General features: G+C 39.0%; 1 protein-coding gene across 5 annotated transcripts in view; it reads left to right on the forward strand.

Moving 5' to 3' along the window:
* The first annotated feature begins 2,686 nt into the window (after positions 1-2,686).
* DMXL1 (Dmx like 1) overlaps positions 2,687-23,983 on the forward strand; it is an 83,170-nt gene continuing 61,873 nt past the window's right edge. For all 5 annotated transcript variants that reach the window (XM_027729626.2, XM_039383112.1, XM_027729620.2 and 2 more), the window contains exons 1-6: positions 2,687-2,840; positions 13,098-13,223; positions 17,700-17,777; positions 19,781-19,859; positions 20,354-20,486; positions 23,098-23,164. In XM_027729626.2, the coding sequence (XP_027585427.2) occupies positions 2,754-2,840; positions 13,098-13,223; positions 17,700-17,777; positions 19,781-19,859; positions 20,354-20,486; positions 23,098-23,164 (570 nt within the window). In that variant the 5' untranslated portion in view covers positions 2,687-2,753. The remainder of the gene's footprint in view (positions 2,841-13,097; positions 13,224-17,699; positions 17,778-19,780; positions 19,860-20,353; positions 20,487-23,097; positions 23,165-23,983) is intronic.

A 23,983-nucleotide genomic window follows, 5' to 3' on the forward strand; every position in this document is an offset into this window, starting at 1 on the left:
GGGAAAAAACAATGAAAAGGAGCTTGTGATAGAATTTTGTAATCCTGTAGGTAAATTCAATGCCTATTCCATTTTTTAGACTCCTCTGGGTGAAAGGTGAAACAAAGGTCTTTTTAAAAGAAAAAAATGTTTACTGAGAAGGTGAGAAAATATGCAAAATTAACAAAAACCACAGAAAACACTTTTGTAGCAACTATTAGCTTGTTGAGCCTTTTTTTTTACCTTCCAGAAATTGTCAAGTTTTCAAATTCTGAGCAAACCAACCTCTGTGTTTTTCTCAACAAGATGATGTATAAATACACTTATAGTTTTACTGAATCATTTTAAGTTTTTCTTTTCAAATGCCAGTATCCAACAGTGCATTCGCTTTGACATTAAAATAAAATATACAGTACATAATTTGTCTGCAGCTGAATTCGCAGATGTTGTACAGAAGTGAGAAAAGGCATCAAACTGAAGGACATGTGCCCAAGTCCCACTGCTGGGGGCTGTCCTTGCCATTCTCCGAGCTGAGAAGTAGGAGAGGCCCAGCAGCAGTGTCAAGAACCAGCAGTGAGGTGAAGTGTGAGATCTCCTGCGCTGACAGTGCACTGCTGACAGCAGATGTGGGAAGGGAAAGGTAGTGCCCCATTCTTGTGGGGATGGGAGCCAGGATATGGATATATGTGCCTGACAGGTCATTACATGGGCTTTCCCTCTATCCACAGAGGAGAAAACAGAAGATAATGTCTTTTCTGTTATGAAGTAAGCCAAACATATTAATCTGAGTAGTCACAAAGACCAAATTGACTTAAGAAGGAAATGAGAAGTTCTGTATTTTCTTAGCATATCAGCGTGTTAGGGTGTGACAGTTGTAAACATGTCATATTGTGTTGTACTTAGATATAGATTAAAAAGCAGTTATGAACTGCAGAGTAAAACTCTTCCTTTCATTATTTTAGTTGGTGTCCTGAGTTTCCCTTTTTCCTGAATTCTTCATCTTCCTCATACAGAGGTCTGGGATGGCTGTCTCCTGTTACCCTACTCTCTCATCATACTGCAAATCCTATGTGCTTTACAGCTGTGGACTGAATAAGGCTTGAAAAACCAATCCAGTTCTGCAGCATCTCTGACCTCTTCTGTCCAGTGTGTTCCACATCAGTCATTGTGAGAAGAAGCCCCAGCTAGCTGCAACTGTGAACAGAGCAGTTCACAGTCTGAGCCCAGAAGTAGCTGGTTGTGCTGAAAATGGCAAATAAGGGCCTCTTACTGTTTCAGTCACAATTCACTTTCTTGCCTAGAACCCAATGAACAGAATTTCTGTTAACTTAAAAATCCACTAAGGTTGCTTTATGAGATTCTACAGCTGGCAGAAGAATAAAATCACTTATCAGTGATCAGAACTCCTAGTAAGGGTAAGATTACTATTCATTGATAGGATAATTGGATAAGTTTTTTTATCCTTTGCCAAACAAAAGTGATTATGGTGATAGCAGTTTATAACTACCATGAGAAAACCATGGCTCTTTCAAGGAACATTGATATGCATAGATTGCCAAACTTGATGGATTTTTTTCTCCTATCAGGAGATTTTAAAAAATATAAGAAATCTTTATTTTATTTGCATTAATTATTGTAGCAAATTGTGTTATGGTGAGATGCTTTTCATTCTGCTTTTCAAAGGATGCAAGGCTTATATTTACTAAAATGACCTGTAAGACATAGTGCCCAAAACGGTATGAAATTGACCTTGCTTCCACAGAGACTGAAAAAGTTACAAAAGGAAAAAAGGCATTGCCATGTACAGATACATAGTATCATCTTATAAGTAGCGTGGGATGTGGTACACAGAGTTATGCCTAACATTGTGAAATTATTTTAATTATGCATAATTTCTTGAAACAGCTGGTGGGCAGAAAGATGCTCTAACAGTTGATGAATTAAAATTTTACTTGAGCGCTGTAATTTACAAGGGAAAACATTAGTGATGCTGAAGTCCCCAGGAGAAATTTACGGAATCCTAAAAACTAGTTACGGTGGAAAAAATATATTACAAAGTGCTTTCAGTGTAGGAGAAAGAATGACCATGCTGTGTCACGATGGCGAGACACTGTCAGTCCATTTGGTGGCGAAGCGCTACTGAAATGGTGAGGCGGACTGAAGAGCCTCCCGCCATCCCGTCGCGGAGGTCAGGCTGCCTGGTGCTCTCGGGCCGACTTGACCTTTCCTCGTCTCGTTGAGCCAAACTGGCCTCCACCAAACCCGCTCTTAAACCGCACGTAAAGCAGCGCCCGTCCTACCCTGCTCCCTTTTCCTCTCATGTTATGAGGACAGCGAAAAGCCCGGTTGCCTACAGGTCATTTGATGTTCAAGCGAGCCTCGGGGGACCAAGCGTCCCGTTGCCACGTGCTTCCCATTGTCACTGCCGCCGAGGAAGCTGCGGCTGAGCCCCTGCGCGGGGGCTGGAAGGGGCTGCGCTCGGGGTCACCGCTGCCGGTGAGTCCGCTCCGTCACCCACCCCCTGGCTCTGGCGCGTCGGTCCCCTCGCAGGGCCTCGGCCGCAACGCTTTCCACAGCTATTTTGACAGGAAAGTCAAGTTATTTTAGCAGGGAAGTCAAGTTCCGCCCTCGCACACAGAGCCCTCAGCCCGCCCCAGGCACCGCGGTGCGGCCGGGCATGCGCGGCCCCCGCCCCGCCGCTGGGACGCGCCGCCTCCGCCGCCGCCGGGCGCGGGGGGACGAGCGGCGGTGGGCGAGCGGCCGCGCCCTCCGCCATGAACCTGCACCAGGTGCTGACGGGCGCCGTGAACCCCGGCGATAGCTGCTTCTCCGTGGGCAGCCTGCGCGAGCAGCCCTTCACGGTGAGTGTCCCCCCCGCCGCGGCCGCGGCGCCTCCGCGGGGCCCGCGCTGCCCGGCGCCCAAAGCGGCTGCGTCAGGCGCGGGGCCGCGGCCGGCCCGGGGCGCGGGGCGAGCCGCGGGGGCGCGTCCGCCAGCGGCGGCACCGCCGGGGGGGCCTGTGGGTCGCGGGCCCGGCGGTGGCGGAGACCCGCAGAACTTGCCCGTAGGGGCGGCCCCGGCTTGGCGCTGCCGGCCCGGTGCCGGGCAGGGCGCGGAGCCCGCGGGGCGGGCGGGCGGGCACGTGTGGCTCGCAGGGGCTTTGGGGACGCGGCGATGTGGTGGTGGCTCTGATAAAAGATTACATAAACGGCGGCCGGGACGTGCGGCTCTCGATGCAAGGGAGTTTCGGCGCTGGCGAACAGGGTAGGGGGTTGAAATCTCCACTGCGCATAGTTGGAGACGGTGTTGGAGTACCCTGCCGTGGTGGTAAGATTTTCAAAGCATATTTGGTCTCCCTGTCGATGTTTGTGCTTAGAGTGGTAAAGGCCAAATGCTTTATTAGTGTGTGTTTTCTTCCCTTTCACTTTTGTTTTGTAAACAGAGTTCTGTTGTTGTGTTCTTCTTCCTACCCTCCCTCTGTGTGAGCCCGAAGAGGAATAAAATAAGATGCAGCAAAAGTTTCTCAGGGCACCACGTTTTGAGTGCTTTTAACCTTACCTTTTATGGCTGCCCCCACCTTCAGCATGGCGTGGTTTTCAGTTTGATAGGGGAATGATAGCTAGAAATGCAAGAATTAAGAAACTTACGGTTTGCTGTCTATCTGGAATGTGCAGTTAAATTCATCTGGCTACTTGTGGCTTCGCTCTCAGGCACTGGGGCGAGGAGATGCCTTCCCACGGTTAGGCTGACAGTGAGAGTTCCTCTGTCTGCAGCATTGTCCGGCGATGTGCTTGCTTCCAAAAAAGTGGATCCTATAAATAAGTTCATGTTGGAGGATTTCTTAAACTACAGCAGTTGGGACTTCGTATGCCAACTGTGCCAAACTTTCTGGTTTTACGTATCCAGAAATTTCATCAAAGACCCAGCGAAGGTGGTGGGACACTGTTTCGTAAGAGACGAGGAGGTCTACTTTGCAGTGAAATGCTAGTAGGCTTTCAAAGTATGTTCTCATAAGTTTCCCATTTTGGTTTCATTCTTTTTTGAGGGAAATAATTCAAATCATTACTGTCACTGAATTCAATTTCTACCTGCTACAGCCCAACTTATCAAAAGTGTTGGAGTTCCCCAGTGGGTAAGAAGAGTAGGAATCTCTTCTTGAGGAGAAAGGCATGACTGGGAAGTGCAGTTTTCAGTATCTGTTAGTGTGGTCTTTTTTTTTTTTTACAAGAACTATTTTCACATAAATACAGTAACAGTGTTTATTAATGTGTAATAATAATGTTTCCCATAGGCTCATTCATCTTCCTTAGTTTGTCCTTTTCCCCAGAAGGTTATTAATGGATTTCTTTTCCTTAGATTTAAAACTGCTAACAGAAATATCCTTGAGTGCTTCAGGGCTGTTTTTGTTGTTGTTACTCATTCTGTACTGCCGTTTTAAGTTAATAAGATTGCTGAGAAGGATTAAGTGAAAGGTAGTGAAGCTAATTTCTGCATTTTTGGGAAGAAATGATGGACTAAGCCTTTAAAAAAATCCAAGAAAAAAAATTTGACAGTTGTTTTTCCATGTCTGAAATTATGATATAAGCATTAATTAGTATAAATACTGTTGAGTTATATTTTAGAAAAAAATCCAAACATGTCTGACTTCTGTGCTTCATGTTAAGCTTCTATACTTCCAGTTTTCATGGCTGAGAACTCATGAGAGTTGATATTTCAGGGTTATGTACAAGTGGGGCAAGTTATCTTTGTCCAACAGGAGAACTTGGTCTGTAATATTTTGATTTTTTAATTTAGTATACACTATGCTTCATAATATTTTCTGATGCGCAGCACTGAATATTTGAAGCAAAATACTTAAGATATTACAGTTTTAAGCTAAAAATATCAGATTCTTCTCTTGACCTCTGAAAAACTGGAAGCAAAACTAGTAAAAAAATGCCTGTACCCGCTGAATTGTATGCACCTTTTTGAATATGTTCAGTTGTTTTAAGAAGGTGTTTGAGATACTTGTTCTAGTGGTGTATTTGTTCTAATGGTGTATATGTTTGTTGTTCTGACCTTGGATTTTTAGGATGTGAAGTGTAAAGTGGAGCATGACCTTCCTTGGAGAGAACACTTGATAAGGAGTCTTTAGCCCATCTTTTATTTATATATAGAAAAAGGCTCATAATCATCAAGTTATTATAAGCATGCTTGTTGTTTATCTGTGGAGAGCAGGCAGTAGTAACACATGACACACTAAATGAATGAGACCTTGGCCCTCAGATGTCAGAATTTAACTGTTTATTCTTTATATCCTCCCCCTGAAATTGAAATTGTTTTATTTTCCGTGTAATTGTCCATGGTGGAAGACATCCTTCGTTTATTCATTTCAGATCTGAAATATTAGAATAAAAGTTTAAAAAGTTCGTGTAGTTCATCAAATAGGATTCCTCTGAACTAGTTATTGCTGAAGTTGTCTTAAAATTATTAGGTGACCCACACTTTTGTGATTGGTTGGCTTTGTGCATTTTTACTTGTTCAGTTCTGATTCTGTAATATTTTTTCTGGTTTTTCTTTTTGTTTTTTTTCCAAGTAGCAGAAAATGGGGGAGCAAAATGACTGTGAACAATAGCAACTTTACAAGTACAAGTCCTAAGACTGATAAGGAAAGTGACAAAAAAGCGATTGTTTGTAAGGGTAAAAATTTGTGAAAGAAAGATTAATTACATGGATTATTTTAATGGGACCAAAATATTTTCTTGACACATTTCCTCTCTCTGTGAGATTAAATTAATTCTGGACTTGAGACTTGGTTTGTACGATAGATAAAACTGAATTTAACATTTGAAGTTGAAAAGCACTTGAAAATTTCGGGGGGGGCGGGGTGGCATTGATAGCTTCATCAAGACCACATCAAGATAGCTTGGTCAAGACTGAGTTTTTCAAAGGTATAAAGATTTCCCATTTTGCAGACTTTTTTGATAAATAAAAGTAGATTTTGTGACTCAATGAAATTGTTACTTGTCTGTCTAGAAAATACTTAATACTTGTATTTAGAATTCTGCAGATATCTGTAGTCCAGAAAATTAACTGAGTGATTGTAAGACTCAAGCAAGGAATTACGCTGTTTACACTTGCTCTTGAATGAGATTTAGTGAAGGGAAGGAAACCTTTTTGAGACTTTTTTTTAAAAAATAATGTCCAGTTAAGCTGTTACGGATTTGCAAAATTTACTGTCTTCTTAACTGAATTAATCTAAAAAAAAAGGGGGGGGGGGATAAAATTTTACACATCAGTGAAAAGTGGAGTTTCAGTGAGACATGATTGTAAGTGCATGGCCAATCAATTTGCTACTTATATATACTATAATAAAGTATTACATAGCTTAGAAAGTTGGGGGTTTTCCAAACATGATGAAGGAGTAGTTCTTAAGATTTAATTAAGCATCTTAACAAAAGAATTTATTTATTTTAAATAAGATTTTAAAATTGAACACTTAGACTAATGTAAGTTGTGATGCAAAAATGAGGATGGAGAGAGACCACACCAAAAAGAATAGAATAATTAACGATGGCTGTGCTTTTTGATTTTGACCATTCTGTGCAAAGGAAAAAAATACAGCCATTGTCACAGTATTGCCTCTTCATAGATTTATTTGCCTTTAATTTTTGTCCTGACTTCTGCTGAGTTGTGCATTATATTTGTAATCTGTATGTTCATCCCCTGTGTATTTGCCTGGGTTTATATATATGTATTGCTTTATAAATATGTATGTGTGCACACATACTGCTGCATTCACCCATGGATAATAGCTGGCAATTAGGTGTACTTGTGCCCTTCCTGTAGGAGATGTAGGTTAAATAAAGCTTGCACAAGTTGTGCAAGGTAATGTGTCAGTCCTTATGTAGCTGTAGCAGAAACTACAGCAAAAACTTATGTCAGTACATAGAAGAAATATATCAAGAAGGTTGAGTGTAAGGGAAATAATTGCTTTAGAGATGCTGTGCCATGTCAAGACCCGTGGTTATTTGCTTTCCTTCTGTTGAGAGTTCCCAGTACCAGTCTTGGATTTTGAGTTGTGTATATCAGGCTTTCATTTTAGAAAGAAATCAGAATAGTTCATATAATTGTCTATACTATTGTCTGTTAAAACTCAATGCTTTTAAACCACTGTTATTGTCAAAATATCTGTTAATCTTCTTCTAAGAGGTATTAATTTAGAAATAAGAGCTGACATTGGATTAAAAGAATGCGTAGAATTTGTGTGAAATTCTGCAATGCAAAATCACATTTATATTCACAGGCCTGAAACATCTTTCACTCCCTTATTTCAGGCTTGTTTTGTTATGTCAGCAGAGAGATCCATGGTCATGCAGCTTGAACTAGTTCTATCTTGTTTATTTGTGTAACAGAAGAACAAAGCATTGTTTAATAAACATTCCAAGAACATGATAATATCACATTATCTGCTTGTCTCATTGTGCAGAGACAACTTTCTTGTAAATGTTCTAGGGCGTTCTTAAGGTGAAAGGCTTTTATGGTTTGCCAGCATTAGACATAGAGGCTCTGCTTGTTTTGAAAAGTCATCTTGAAGTTTTTATATTATTATTATTATTTTTTAAAATACATATTTGGGAACTCTTTCCTTGTTCAACTATATGGCAGCTTTTTGTGCTCCCCCCCTGCCACCAAGGGCCAAGTAATGTACACAAAAGTATGTATAAAATAAATTCTTATACTCTAAGATTGCTTCTTGCCCCATGCATAATAGAAGACTAGAATTACCTCTTTTCTCAGTTCCATAGCTTATGGAAAAACATTAGCTTCTGTCAAAATGAAAATGAGTGACGTGAGCTGTCGTGGATAACTCTTGCTGTAAAAATTAGATAAAGTGACTGGTAGGCAGAATTCATTTTTGTTATCTCAGAGATAACAAATAAGGAAGTTATTTCTTACTCCTGAGTACAGTCTTTCATTATATATTAAGTTAATATGACCCATACAATTTCTGCAGTGAAAAAAAAAAAAAAAGGAGTAGAATTAGCCCAGTAGTTAATTTTGTGGACTTGCTTTGGAGGAATGTCTTTATGGCATACTACTGCTTGGAAACCTCATTAGAGCTGCAGTCTGAGATCCAGTGAATGTGTAAGAGGATCTGACATCTCTGCACAGGTACAGTCTAATAGTTGAGTTGCAGAGGGGACAGCAAAGAACCAAAGCAAGGACACCTTGTCTGGATCCCTTTCCCCACCCTCGACGTGGGGGAGCCCAGCTCTAGTTCCTTCTCCGTTCCGACGTCTTGAGGGACGGGAAAGGGGACTCCAGCGACAGGGTTTTTCAGGCCCCGAGCCTGGAGGGGAGAGGTGCCCTCCCCTCCCCCCAGCACCCACGTGGCTCCATGGCAGGCACAGAGACAGCACACCGGGCGTGGAGAGGAGGCAAGAGAGAGTTTATTGTTGGGGAGGGGTTTATAAAGCTTTTAGGAGGGTCAAAGGGGAACCAATCACAAGTTCAGGGTCACACAGAAAAAACCATCAGGTAAAGGGTCAGCAGCCAATAGGAAGGGGTTAACAAAGGACCAATGGGACACCTCAGGACACCTTTCCCAGGACATTCCTGCATAGGAGATAACAGTTGCTGTGGGGGGTGTTGGGAAGAAGAAACACGTGTTTGCAAAGGGACCACAAAGAGCCATTTTAAGACATGTTTAAACAAGTTTCTCATCAGATTCACTGCTACAACCTTGGAAGGAGGGGAGATGCTCAAGCTTCCCTCCTAAAGTGTCTGGTCAGTGTGAGATATAATGGGAATGGTGGGCAGCAGTAGGAAAGGGAGCCCGTTGCAGTTTCATTTGCCAGACGACTGAGTCACCTTCTTATTCAGACACTTTTTTTAATTGTAGTGTGTAACTTCCTTATTCTCTGCATGTTTTGCCTTTTGTATTTGAAATTGTGGTTCTCCTGCAGGCAAACATTAACTAAACATAAAAAATAACCTCCAAGTTATCATCCTTCTGCTTGGCTGTAGTTATATTTGGAAGCTCTTTGAAAAGGCCTTTTTTTTTTTCTTTCTATCTCTTTGAGAACAAATCAGCTCTACAGGCTTAGGAGCTAGTCAGTGATTCTGCAGCTTATTGGGCATTGGGAAAACAATGTGACCAAGAATTATCTAATCCCTCTGAACAGACTGATGTCAGAAGTGATTCTTTTTTTTCCCTAAAATATCAAATTTTTTAGATAATATGGAGAAATACCAGAACATAAGGGTCAATGATTGTATTTTTCTTCCAGAAATAAGATTTTGAAGGGACACTTCTCTCACCCCCACCTTCTTACAAGTGAACTTAAAATAAATTGTTAGAACTGAGAACTACTAGGATGAGAATGTACTCCCTGACTTTTCATCAGAAAGTTCATCCCCAATTTGACAAACTTTTTTAACACACACAGCATATGAATTTGGGTGAGAAATTACTATTAAATATAAAATAATAGCAATGGTTCAGCATAGAAAAAGAGAGGGGGAGCCATAGCTCTTGATTTGTGTTCATGAGGGGAACATTTTCAAGCAACAGCAGGTCTAGAATACGTCTTGCATACCTCTTTAAACTACTGTTGTCCATCACAGCCTGATTTAGCAGGACCTAACCTGGGTTCTGAGCTTTGGGCAGCACAATATGAGAAGGTTATAAAGCTATTAAAGTCCAGAGGAGGACTATGAAGATGGTGAAAGGTCTAGAGGGGAAGCCATGTGAGGATTGGCTGAAGTCACTTGTTTTTTCAGTCTGGAGAGGAGGAGACTGAGGGGAGACCTCATTGCAGTCTACAGCTTCCTTGTGAAGGGAAGAGGAGGGGCAGGGACTGATCTCTTCTGTGGGGTGACCGGTGACAGCATCCAAAGAAATGGCAGGAAGCTGTGTCAGGGGGGTGGTGGGTTGGATAGTAGGAACAGATTCTTTACCCAGAGGGTGGTTGGGCGTTGGAACAGGCTCCCCAGAGAAGCAGTCACTAGGCCTGACAGAGTTCAAGAAGCGTTTGGACAACACTCTCTGGCACATGGTGTGACCCTTGATGAGGGTCCTGTGCAGGGCCAGAAGTTGGACTTCGATGATTCTTATGGGTCCCTTCCAACTCCGCATATTCTACCATACTGTTTTAAGTCCTTGTTCTGATACGCTGATGAACATACCAGTTCCTCAAGACTCCACTGTATAGTGTTTCTCACTGTTACTGTAGCATTCTTTCAGTGCAAAATGCTAAGTGTACTCAGGACTATTTTTATATGCTAAAACTGATTGAGTTCTTGATCCCCTTAAAATGGTTAGTTTATGAATTTCAAGATTGCTGTTAGTGGTGTGTGTTACTGTAAGACCCAACTGCAAGGTAGTGCACCTGGTTTGGGGCAACCCCCAGTATCAATACAGGCTTAAGGGTGAACAGGTCGAGAGCAGCCCTGCCGAGAAGGACTTAGGGGTGCTGCTGGAGGAGATGCTGGATATGACCCTGCAACATTCATTTGCAGCTCAGAAAGCCAGCTGTGTCCTGGGCTGCATCAAAAGCGGTGTGGCCAGCAGGGCAGTGGAGGTGATTCTGCCCCTCTACTCTGCTCTGGTGAGACCCCACTGGAATCCTGTGTTCAGTTCTGGGGTCCCCAGTACAGGAAGGACGTTGACCTCTCCAACGTCCAGAGGAGGAACACTAAGATGACTACAGGGATGGAGCACCTCTTCTATGAGGAAAGGCTAAAAGAATTGGGATTGTTCAGCTTCAGAGTGACCTTATTGGAAGTGACCTTCCAGTTCCTGAAGGGAGCCTACAAGAAAGATGGAGAGAAGCTATTTTTACAAGGACATGTAGTGACAGGATAAGGGGGAATGACTTCAGACTAAAAGAGAGAAGGTTTAGATTAGATGTTAAGAAGAAATTCTTTGCTGTGAGGGTGGTGTAGCATTAGAACAGGTTGTCCAGAGAAGCTGTGGATGCCAGTCCCTGGAAGTGTTCAAGACCTTTTTGGGCGGGGCTCTGAATAACCTGGTGTAGTGAAAGATATTCCTGCCCATGCAAGGGGGGTTGGAACTAGATGATCTTTAAGGTCCCTTCCAACTCAAAACGTTGTGTTTCTATTCAGTGATTGTGGTGGTGTGACACTGTGTGATTTCAGGCTTGCCTCTGAAGTTAGAAATGGAAAGAATCAGATGTGAGAAGTTTAGTAAGTCTGTGAAGTTCTGACGAGGCGTAGAGGGGCATGCAGCAGAGCAGGTGGGCTTCATACAGTCTTTGACACTTCTGTCTTTTATATACATTTTTAATAAAACCATGTCTATGTTTCTATGTCATATCTTTACAGTGAAACACTTTTTTTTAATAGTATTTGTTTTCCTTAAAATTGCCTCCATACAGAATGCTAAATTCAACAAAATGGCTTAGGGAAAATTTGTTTATATGGTAATTCTGAATAACCTTTTTCTGGTGAACTATGGACTTAACCAGTGAGTCACCAGGTAAGATGGTTTTTTACTGAAGAAAAAAAAATGTTCTGTGATGAGCAGATCCAAAATTCATGCCATCACAATATGAAAGTGATCACTTTAACATTTGAATGAAAATTGCAACTAAATTTTCCCTTTCAGAGTGAGTTTTTAATTAGACTGCTTTGGAATCTGCAGTTTAGTATGTCCATTTGTAATAAATGCTGCTCTTTCGACAGGAGGAATTATACTGCTTGAACCTCTTCTTGAAATTGAAGAGGGGACAGGACAGGAAGGGACTCAAAAACCTGACCAATAATAAGTGATCATAAATAAATATATGGTTGTATTTAGTCTACAGAATTACAGACAGCATTTTCAGTTATCAGGTTATTTAAAGGGTGCCTGGTATTCTGCTTATTGCAGTGATAGCTGAATATTGGCTGAGATAGTGATCACAGTGTTCTGGGTAAGATTGTTTTGTGAAGCATCACTGCACCCTTTGTGCAGAAAAATGTCTTTGGAACAAAATCTCCATATTTTTTATTTTATTATTTATTTTAATGTTTGTAATGGTACTGTAGTCTAGGTCAGGCTTGGTAAAAGTACTCATTCATATTTCAGATTTGTAAATCTAGCATTCACTTTTTCTGCTTTTTTTCAAGTCAACAGTTTTTATTTAATATACTAGATATTAGTAGGGTTGGTTGTGATGATCATGGTAATTTTTGTCGGTATCTGGAGATCTTCCTTCTCCAGAGTTTGTGAGACTGCTCTTAAATCTTTTAGCCAATTAAAATGGCATTTTTGAGCCTTTTATCATTCTCTTGTTCTCTAACAGAACACTGTTGTTTGTGCTCTTAATTTTGTTACTGTCTTTCTAACTTTTTAATGAATGTGCATTCCTTATTCTAGACTTTCATCCTTGAATGCTGCATTCCTGTGCTAATTGGATGATTCTGCTCACTGTTGTTTCCACAAGTTTCTCCAGTGTTTAATGTTTTTCTCCATTTTAATCTGTATTTAGTTTCTAATAAAACTTCCAAGAAGACAGGAAGAAATTTTGTCTCAGACATTGCAGTACTCAATGAACTGGCTCTGTGAAGGTGTTAGAGACATTATAAATGTAAGAGAAAATAAAATTAGTGCAAGTAACAGGAGACTCAAAAAGTCTGAGAGCACAGTTTTGCTTTTGTATAACTAACCTTCATTTCCATACTAAATGCTTTGTACCATTTTAGCTCCTTGATTCTATTCCCCCCTTACAAAAGTTTCAAAAATTTTAAAATTTAAAAAGTTTGTCTCCAATGTAAGAAATATATTACTTTTTCGTACTTTGCAAGAACTTCCTTTCATGCTTTTTCTTCTAGAAGTTTTCATAACTCCCATCTTTTTTTTGCCTCTTCTATCTGGAACCCCTGTTTGCTTGTTATAGAAGTGTTCTGATGCACTTCTAAGCATGGAGAAAAAGTCCTTTTCCAGTACTATTGCTTGATTTTAAACTGTAGACATCTATTATCTCTGTAAATACTTCTGTACTTCTGACGATATTGTGTTTTACGTGGATAGGATACATGGACCGTGCTGTTTCATTCTTCACTGATATGCTGTAAGTAGCCAAAGTTTTATTCTTGTTTCTTTTTAAAATTTATTTATTTTTTTTTATTTTAGGCATATGCATCAGGATGTGATATTGTGGTACTAGGAACTGACTTTGAACGATTACAGATAATCCCTGGAGCAAAACATGGAAACATTCAGGTGGGATGTGTGGACTGCTCAATGCAACAGGGGAAGGTATGTAGACCAGTGTTTCTAATAGTGTTCCAGCAGTGTAATGTTAAGCACCTTCTCAGGAGTGTGGATACTTGCGAGTTAAGGCAAATACACTACAGGGAGTAGTAAAATGGCTGATTCCTTTCTGTCTTGTAGTAAGCAGCAGAATGAATGTAAAATGGATATGAGATTTTAGGAGATATGTAGGACTGCGCAGAAGGCTATAGATATAGGGCTGCAGAGAGGACATGGCAAGAATTTGGCTAAAAGATGACTGAGTTGGAAGCGAAGGTAATTTATTCACTATGGCTTTGAGCTAATGGGCATGTTGTTGACGTGCTTTGGCATGTTAGTGGCTGGCAGCAGATGAGTACTTCTACAAAAATGACTTTCAGATCATCCAGAAAAATGACATCTATTTCCAGCAATTCATAAAGGCTTAAAATTGCTATTGAATTCTTAGCTTTTCTTTTTCTTATGTAGGTAACCTTCATCAGAAATGTTGTATTTTAGGCAGTGTTGGGTTTCAAGTCCATTTAACAGAGCTCTTTCCTAATTTTTCTGTCAGAGTAAAAAAGAAATAACCAGGTAATTCTGTCCATTGGGATGTCACTGGGATTAAGTATTGACCAATTCAGTAGGAACTGGTCTGAAGTGTCTGGATAAATATTTGCTCATGTAAGAGGGGTCTTCTACCTTTTTTATTTCTTTAAGCCTGTCCTAGTAAGGAGATAATGTTAGCTTTCTTCACATTACTACAAACCTTATGAGTTCATAAGAGCTTTGATTAGGTTCTGGTGTCCATCTTGAGGCAAGACCTCTGGTGGAAACCAGTTCATGTTTACATGTAAGTCTATGCTAATGAGTCCCCAGCCACTCCCTGTTCCTGCTTTTTAGCAATTGAGCGATGAACTCTTGCAATGGTAGTGAAGGAACACAAATGAAAACGAGGAAAATGTTCTTCTCTGTGTCTCTGGTACCCCATAGCCATAAGGTCTGCTTGGGTTTCTCCACTGGCTGCTGTTAACTAGAAACTTGGTTTTTGAGTTCACTGGGCATATATTAAGAGATGGTGAAACACACATGCAGATCACACATCACAGTTAATCATAAAAAATATTTCTGTAAATTTGCAAGGTCATCTTGACTGCATGATATTAGTTATTTATGCATTTCAAGGACAAACTGTCCTTGAATTGTGAATTAACACATGTGAATATATCATACTATAAGGCTTACTAGGCTTCAGAATTTTTTTGTTTCCTGAGTAGACCTATGAGGTCATTGTGATTCTGCAAGTCTATATTGCTTGCTGTCAGCAAACTGGATGTATTTACAGAGTGCTGAAATACTAGGATTGGCTGATTGGCTAGGAATTTGCTTATTGACCAGACTGATCAGTGCATTTCCAGTTCACTGTTGTAAGGTTGGAATTTTTTCTTCCACCTTCTTCATTAGTACTGACACACAGATTTCTCTTTGGTTTATGAAACAAAGTGTTGGACTACTGCATCACTCTCAGCCTCCTATCTTCAGAGAAGTACTCCAACTCTCTGACCATTTTTGTGTTCCTTTTCTGGACCTGCTTCAGCCTATCCATGTATTCCTGGTGCTGGGAACACTGTATGTGGTACTCCAGGTGGTGTCTCACTAAAGCAAGGATTATCACCTCCCTCACTCTGCTGGTCACATTCTTTTGGTGCAACCCAGGACACGATTGGCTTTCTGGGCAACCAACCCATGTTGCCGCCTCATGTACAATTTTTTGTTCACCAGTATCCTCCGGTCCATTTCTGCATGGCTGCTCTCAATCCCTTAATTTCCCTAGTCTGTGTTGATAGTCAGTATTGACTGACTGAGGTGCAGGACCTTGCACTTGGCCTTGTTGAGCTAGATGAGGTTCACATGGGCTCTCTCCTGAAGTCTCTCATGGTCCCTCTGGATGGCATCCCTTCCTCCAGTGTGTTTACTGCCCCACACAGTTTGATGTGGTCTGCAGACTTACTGAGGGTGCACTCAGTCCTACTGTCCATGTCATTAGGAATGACTGTAATGTCCTACAACGCAGTAATGCTTCCTTGCATATCTCATTTCTAATAGCACAACTTGGGACTACTGTAGCCTTTTATTTGGTGTCTGAGTAATTATTGTTGTAGTTTGGGAAATTCTTCAACAAGTTGTTATTATTCCTTTTGGCGACATCTTCTCAGTGAGGACTAGGCCAAGTGGCTGTATGATTATGGAAGCCTATGTAAAGTTTAAGTGCGTAGCAGTTGCTCTAGACACTGTATGTTTAGTATTTTGGAATGCTAATGTTCATATGTCTTAAAAACCCACTAAACAATAAAATATGGAAAAAGTGTCCATGTTTGCTGTTGGGTGTGGAATGGAGTTATTAGAGAATAAAAGAGTAAGTAAGATAATTAAAGAGAATTAGAGAAGGGAAATATTAATCTGAGATGGAAAGTGCCTGAAGAAACTTTTTCCTTGCAAATGTGACAAAATTACTCTTGGCATTTTTGGGTCAGGCTGATGTTTAGGTTGTTAGTGTGATAGAAATTTATTTAACTATCTGCTCTTTTAATGCAGAGGGTTTCTCTTGAAGCCATGGATCTATGGATTGTAGGATTTGAATGAATCCGTACGTTTGTACAGATCATGTACATCTGTATTTCACCACCCCCACCATGGCTAGGCTTTGCGAACGAAGATTTGGGAAAGGTCTCTACCCATGTTTGACACAAGCACGCCGGTGGCTAAAAAAGCCAGTACGAGACAGGCATGTCCGGTTGCAAAAGGCACAGCAGAAAGACTCCTTAGGTGGTAAATTCTGCAAGGCATGATTCTTTCTGCGTTGTCTTTTCTCCTCAAGGGTGATCCTGCGTGCTTTCTCAAAGGAAGCAGCAGCGTTATAGATGGTGTGTCTCCAGACCTCCCAGTTGGAGGCCAGAGTAGACCAGTTATGATGATCAATATGGCCAAGGCTGAGATGTTGTTTCAGGGAGTCCTTGTATCTTCTCTTCGGGGCTCCTCTCATGTGGCAGCCGGTGGCAAGTTCACCATAAAGCAAGATCTTAGGGAGGTGGTGATCCTTCATCCTGGAGACGTGTCCTGCCCAACACAGCTGTGTTCTCAGCAACATGACCTCTATACTTGTGACTGCTGCTTGTTCTAGAACAGATGTATTGGTCACATAATCTGACCAGTGGATGTTTAGGATTGTACAGAGACAGCGCTGATGGAAGCGTTCTAGGAGTCGCAGGTGGTGGCGGTAGATGTCCCATGATTCAGATCCATATAAGAGAGTAGACAACACTATGGCTTTGTAAACACTGATCTTTGTACTTTTCTTCAAGTGTTTGTTTCACCAAACTCTTTTATGAAGCTTTCTGAAGGCACTATATGCCTTTGCTAACCTGTTGTCTATCTCTCCGTCAGTCTTACTGTCTGAGGAGATGAGGCTGCCTAGGTAATTTAATCTGTATTTAAAGGATCTGTAAATAACGATGAGTATGAAAGTTTATTACTTTTTTTTGAAAGCTTTTGTGGTTGATATATGACTCTGTTTATTGTTTTTAAAAAAACCCTATGAATACTTTCTAAGTCCGAATTTTACAGAAATAGGTAATTAACTGTTACAGCATATCATAACTGTAGATGTTCTTTTAACAGCAAGCACCACTTCAGAATGCAGGATGTCCATTATGCATGATGTATGCAAACTCCTTAATTTTTGTAAATCTGTATTTCAGGTAGTTCTAGGTAACATTTCCTTGTGACAGCTCACTCAGGCTCTCTACCTGAGGTCTTTAGCATACATTTGACTTGTTTAGGCTCTTCCTAACAAGTCTTTTAGGCTTGCTTTTGTATAGGTATCTTGTGATCAAATACTCTTAATTTTGTCCTAAATCAAGTTTGAGGTGGCTGGTAACCACTGATGAAATAAGTCTTTGAACTACCAATTAAAGCTGACCATATTGCAACTTTTTTGGAAATATTTTATGTTAGCCTTTAGTAGTAGTTCTGTTTGCAGTTCTCTGCCCTGGGTGTTTTGCTTGTGTAGTTTGGGTCTTCTGAATTAACTTTTTATGAGGCAGCATGTTCTAATGCTAGGGAAGTGCACAAAAGCACTGTGAAACAATATTGGTTCTGTGTTAGAGAAGGTGAACTCTGCACTCTTTTGAGTCTTTACGTAATTTAATATGGAAATAATATTGCTAATAATCTGTTTTTTTTTTTAAAGAAAATCTCATGTCCACCTATAGTCTCAGTAGTTCATCACAATTAATGAGTAAGGATTATATTTTTATTATCTACACCGGTTCATGATTTTAACCAGATATCCTTTTTCTGTTATCAAAAGGAAATATGGCTATGAGCTTCAAATTTGTCTACAAGGAGGGTTAAAAGTAAAATGAACCATTTGCATTTTATTCTTGTTCAATAGCTTGTTTCTTCTGTGTGTGTTTATGTACATATAAATATAAACTGCTTTAGATTGCAGCTTCTTACGGAAAGGTGATTTGTATCTTTGAGCCAGTCAGCCTCTTGAAGCAGAACAGCAGTCATCATAATGTAAGTATTGCATCACTCGTTGATTCGTTTGAGCAGTTATAAAGCCCATATCATTTTTCTGGTTTGCTTTAAAGTTGAAGATTTTTTCAATGTCTTCTTTTAATGCTAGAATTAAATTGAGACATAAGGTGGTTCTTGGGAAGTGAAAATGGTGGGATAAGGACAGAGACCTGTTATTTGAAATAGTTTTAAGAAAGAAGGTTTTACTATATTGCTTTGTAGTACTTATTTATGTAGCTCTGCAGCTCATAACTGAAATATTCCAGAACCCAAAAAGACATACACAGCCCTGTTCTGCAAATAGTGTAGCCATTACAATAGGAATTCCTTTTTCATGTGTTTTACAGTTGTAACTTTAACTTTTGCTTATTAAACTACATGTTTTTGGCCAAATCTATAATAGTTTCAAAAATCTATGGCTTTTTTAGAGTATCTGACTGAATGCTTATATTTCAGTGTTAGAATGCTGAATAATTCAGTATTTATTCAGCATAATTCAGTGATTAACATCCAGAATCTTAGTTTCTAAATAATCATATGATTTAGAGCAAGTTATTTAGTCATGCTTCTTACATGAAGAGTAATACTCATATAGTCAGAAACATTAGATTCTAATTAAAGTCAGTTTGATTATATGAGAACTTTGACTTGCAGTTGCTCAAAGAGCTTCTCTCTCCCTTTTCATGGATTTGGTCTCTCCATTTGTATTAACAAATTGTTTATATGGCCATCTAGTGGATTGCCTTCTTTGTACTAACAAACTCAGTCACGTGATTCTTGGTGTAGTTGTAAGTTTGTTGTATATTATATATTAATTAAGCAGCTGGCATTGAATATATAAACATATATAATAATTTACATCACTGAAAAGCAGTGGAATAAAATAATGGTAAAATGTGAATTCCTAAGCTCATACAAACATTTTAGAATTACTGCTCTCATTTTTGGGCATTGGAACCATTGAATCCATCCTGAATGTTTTTCTAGACTGGTAAACAGTACACTTAGCTTGAAACTTCAAAGTTAGTGTAGGCAGGAGAGGAAGCACTCACCATCCATGATTTGCTTTCAAATGTGTATAATTGAAGAAATATTCTGTTACTTCATTCTTTTGGTTAGCCTCTCTGCAATATTTTGTTCCAGGTTATTTTAAGGTTGTGTCCATCTTACATTTACCAGAATGTACAGATTCTTAAAAAAAAACAAACCCAACAAAAAAACAACTAGCTTCAGAAATGTTTTGTTTAGATCCTTATTAGCAGATACTTCTTTCTGTTTTCTGCCAAACTTTGAGAGATTGAGCAGTCATATTTTAACTTTCACATCTATTTGATGTGATATTTTTGGGGTGGAGGTTGATTACTTTAAAGAAGTCTGTCTTTGAGAATTAAGAGAAAAACATGTTGGTTCTTAATATCATTTTGAGTAATGTATTCAGCTTCTTCTGTAATTCAAGGCATAAAATCTTTGCAGTCTGCTATGGAAACAGACCACATAAATGTTTTGTGAATTTAATTCTCAATTTGTTCCAGTGAGTGAACTAAAAACTAAAGATAATTGACTGTCCTGTTGTATATTAAAAAAGAGGGAGAGGGGGGAGGGAAGAACAATCCTGTATGTTATCCTAAGCTTATTGAAACCCTCTAATTCAACAATGGCATGGATATCAAACACCAGGTGCATTTAATACATTTCATTTTTTATATATATTTTCTTTGTTCCAAAATAAAATTACACTTCCCTACTAATGGTTATTTTATGTATGGAAGTTTTTTCAATCTATATTTTTAAAGTAGGAAGTTAGAAACTTCTATATGTATGGTCATATTAGTGAAAAACTATTTTGTTTCAAAGACAGAATGAATGAATTTTTATTTGATAAGCAGTAACGTATTTTAAACATCCTTCATAAAAGTTGGAGAATGCAGTGAAGATGTTTTATTTCTATTATTAACAGAAGGAAGTGTTTTCATGCTCATGTTTGTGAATGCTTAAAATTTCAGGTGCTACATTATCAATGGCAGAAGAGTGCTCAGATCACACTGGAAGCCGTAGTACATAATCTAACATGGAATCCCACAGGTAGGAATAGAATAAAAGAAACATCTATCTGTTTGATACTAATTTCTTATATAAGTTTTACCATTCTTCAAGGGACAAGGAAAAGATTTTTGTTTTGTCCTAGCATGATGGAGAACACCAAGTGGAGTGAAATCTACCCTTTGTCACTTATTATGGGAGAACCAAAATACTAAGTGCATCTATATTGTCTGACTTGGTTGTTCTTGTCTCACAAGTTTCTAATGTTTATAACCATGGATTAAATGGTAGTGGTTGCTGAGAAAGAGGAGTGTCTACAGTAGGTGTTTCTTTTAGGGAATTGCTAAGATTTGGTTAACTTTCACAATTTGAACTGTAGATGCTCAAATCTACCAAAAAAATCTAGAAAAGGTATATCTGCCATGTTTTGGTTTACAGTTTCAGCTTTGCAAAACTTTTTTTCCCTCTTTCTCTTTAAAGAAGTCTATATCTTCCTACATTTTTTGGAGTTAGATTATTATAAATATTTGTTTTAGGTACTCGCCTGTTGACTGGTTCCAGTTGTCTTCAACTTTGGTCCAATGTTCCTTTGGAAAACCCTTCTGACAATGACAGTACAGAAAGAACAGATATTGGACTTGGAGAGTGGAGATGTATCTGGCAATGCAAGTAAGAAATGCATTTAAAAACTAGTAATTCCTGTTTCCTTGCTTATTCATACCTTTCAGATAAAATATCTAATGTAGTTCAGTGAAATTATATTGCATGCTGTTATTTGATAAATGTTATTGATGTGTGATAAACTTGAATTGTGTCTGCCTTGACTATGTGATGTTTCTTTCTTCTTACAAGATCAGTTGTAATTGGTTTTGGGGTAGTTCGTGTTCTTAGGCAGTTCTTCAGTTATACTGAACACCAGTAAAATATTGAGGGGGGTAATGATGGAGGGGTATAGACAGATGCTCACAGGCCAATATGGTCAGCAAAATGTCTGCTTTATTAGAAGAAAGACACCTTATATACTGCTTATGACTCTCAGTTCTTGTTCACACTACATTGGATGCATAAGGAAAACATACTTTGTTGTCCACTGCTAATTGGATCACAACAGGTGGTCATAGGAGATGAGAAAACTTGTTCACCTGCCAAAACTCCTCCTTGGCATTTGACAAAAAGCCACCTTTGTTCTAACTTCAGCTCCCGCAGCCATTTTAACTAACTGTTCACACCCAAATATGCTAAAGCAAGAGTCACGGAAATGCAAGGGAAATTGTTCACACAATCTCAATATACCGACGGGGGGGCTACTATTGAAACTATCCCAGTAGACACTGTTCCTAGTAGAAGAAGTAAGGTGAAAGCTGCACAATTGAAAATTATTGTACTTGTAGGACTGATGACAATAAGCTTTCTTCTGTGTTCTGTGTAACATCTCCCTCCTTTCACACACCTTTTACTGTTTCTGTGTTCTGGATATTTGGAACAGTCATGCCAAGGTTGATACATTCTGGTTTACTGTGTCTCTGAATGCTCTTCTTGTATTCATGTTGATTTTAATATTTGTGTCTGTGTATTGGTAGAACAGTTTTAGTTTAGTGCTTCAGTTTATAAGATAGTTTAAATGACGGTCCTTCCTGCTATAGGAAGACTTTTCTAGTATCTTGGGTTCGCTGTTTGCTTGGAAGCACTGTTCACTTGGCAGTCTCCTAAATAAGTTTCCCAAAGTGCCTGGCTGGACAGGCTCACCTGAGGTTATACTTCATGAAGTTTTTAGCATTGCTTGGGCAGTTCTCTGGATGAACCAGAACATCTTTTTTTTAATCCTTCAGTTGTTTCTTTTTCTCTGAACTTTTATCAAGGATGTGTTTAAAATCCCAAGATCATCCAAATGACAACTGAAAAATTTCTCTTTGCATACAATGAACTTTCTAAATATAAGAGGTTGAAGATTTACTCTGTTTATTGTGACACCTTTGGTTGCTCATCTCTCATCCTAATGAGGGGAGAAGTCAGCCTGCAGATGGAATGGCGTGGGGTATGGCTTTAGAATCTGGGGTTGTGGTACCAGTAGTCAAGATCATACAGGTAGTGCTTTTCCTCTGTCTCTTCTATAATACGTTTTGCATTTTTGTCAGGTATAAAGACTTACAGAAGTCATCCTAACTCTCCGCCTGTTTTCCTCTTTAAAACTTTTTGTTCGAGAAGGAGCTAAGTGTTTTCTTCTTTGAACTAGTAGGTCCTCGGAAGGGTCAACATAACTTGCTTTCTCTGTTCACCTTTTATGCCTGTATGTTTTCTGGCATTTTTACTGCAGTTAGATTTAGAATAGGTTTTTCTTAAGGGGTGATTTTGTGTTACTACTCTTTGCCAGAATAATTTTTAGTGTCTGAAGGAAACATTCCCAAATGTCTTTGTATTTGCCCCAATAGGAGAATTTTGCTTAAACCCGAGTGGATTTCTTTGATACATGGCTCTTGTAATTGCCTTGCTGTTGTTACTGCACACAATAAATGCATCATGCTTTTGTTGACCTCTTGGTGAACTTAGTCCTTCCTGAAAATTAGGACTCAACAACTTGATATATATATCTAATAAATTCGAGATGAAAATGTACACTGTATCTGTGCTGCACAATTAAATTCCCCTATGTTCTTGTTGCCATTAACAAGCCTGTCACTTAGGCAACAACTCAGTTCTTCAAAACCTGTAAAAGGAGCTCATATATTAGTATTTCCAATTAAAGTAAAACACTACAGAAATGAACCACATAATTAGGTTTAGAATATTTTAGCGTGGCATCTTGTATTACTGTCACCATTCGTGTAAAAACTACTTTCACATACTTCTTAACTTCATTATTCTTTTTACACCTTTTTGTTTTCTGGAGTTGTAGGAAGTATAAGAAATGGAGCTGTCTTTCAGTTAAGTTGGAAGATAATACGGGACAACAGACATCAGTTTGAAATCCAAATGATTGCAAAATGGAAGTAGAACAGTTTAATTTGTTAACTGTTTTTCATTTATGATATTTTTGAATATTGGATACTGTATCACCCTCAGGTTTTCTGGTTTTCTTGTGTGACCACAACAATGTGTTGCATATGAGTTTACCTTCTAGTCCCTTTGGACTTTGTTAAAACTTGTCACAAGTTTTGTCACAAAACACAATATACACTTGTATTTAATAATCAAATGACTTTCCTAAATTCAAGGAGAAAAAAACTGTTTAGAATTCTAAAAAAGTTCTTAAAAATTTTTTCTTTCTGTCTTTTTTTCATAGAACTGCTTCCCAAGTTTGTTTAATGAAATTCTCACCAGATGGGGAGTTTTTTGCTACTGCTGGAAAGGTAAGCTTTTTTTTTTTCCTGATGGTATTGTACCAATTCTGATAAGCTATTAAAGCAAACAAACAAAAACACATTTTAAAAAAAAAGGCACCTATTTAATTAAAAAATTCTTTTTTTCTATTTTTTGGTGTATCTGTCTATGCATCTTTAAGTTTTGGTAAACAGGAATTTGGGAGAAAAGCAGTTTGAAGTATACAGGCAACACACCACATATTCACTGCTTACTGTTTTAAAATACCCATTTTTAATTGGTACCAAATTATAAGACATCAGAAAAAAAAGAGTTGGGGAATGGGGGGAGATCTGTGGATGAGATTGCTGCTGGATATCCTTTTAGTGAGGAAATACATTCAGGATTTCACTATTACTGTGACACCATTAGTAAAAAAGAGCTCTCTCCATATGTTTTTGTGCAAACGTGTCTGTAAGCCTATTTGTGTACATAGAAGAGAATTCACCCTCCCCTCTATAGGTATGTTCACACATCGTTAATGTCAGTGTTTGGGGCCAGTCTCACAGTTTACTTCTGTGTGCGGCACTGGGCAGTTTAACAGCAAAAGCAAAACCCCTTGGCAAAATAAGCAAAAAAAATTAACGCAAAAAGTCAGTCTTGTCTTTTCTCTTCCTGAAACTAACAAACTAATCTTTTATTTATACTCCAAAACTTGTTGAGGTTTGTAAGAGAATAATGTCCTAACAAGTCAAAGCAGAAAAAAAAAATCAAGATTGTGTGGAGGATAAGTGAACAAATGTGACAAGTACATGCAAGAATTTATATCACTTGTTAAGGAATTTGAGTGAGATTATTCTGCACATAAT

The sequence above is a fragment of the Pipra filicauda genome, unplaced genomic scaffold (genome assembly GCF_003945595.2).
Source record: "Pipra filicauda isolate LSUMZ 115617 unplaced genomic scaffold, ASM394559v2 scaffold29_size4552773_pilon, whole genome shotgun sequence".
NCBI classification, from domain to species: domain Eukaryota; kingdom Metazoa; phylum Chordata; class Aves; order Passeriformes; family Pipridae; genus Pipra; species Pipra filicauda.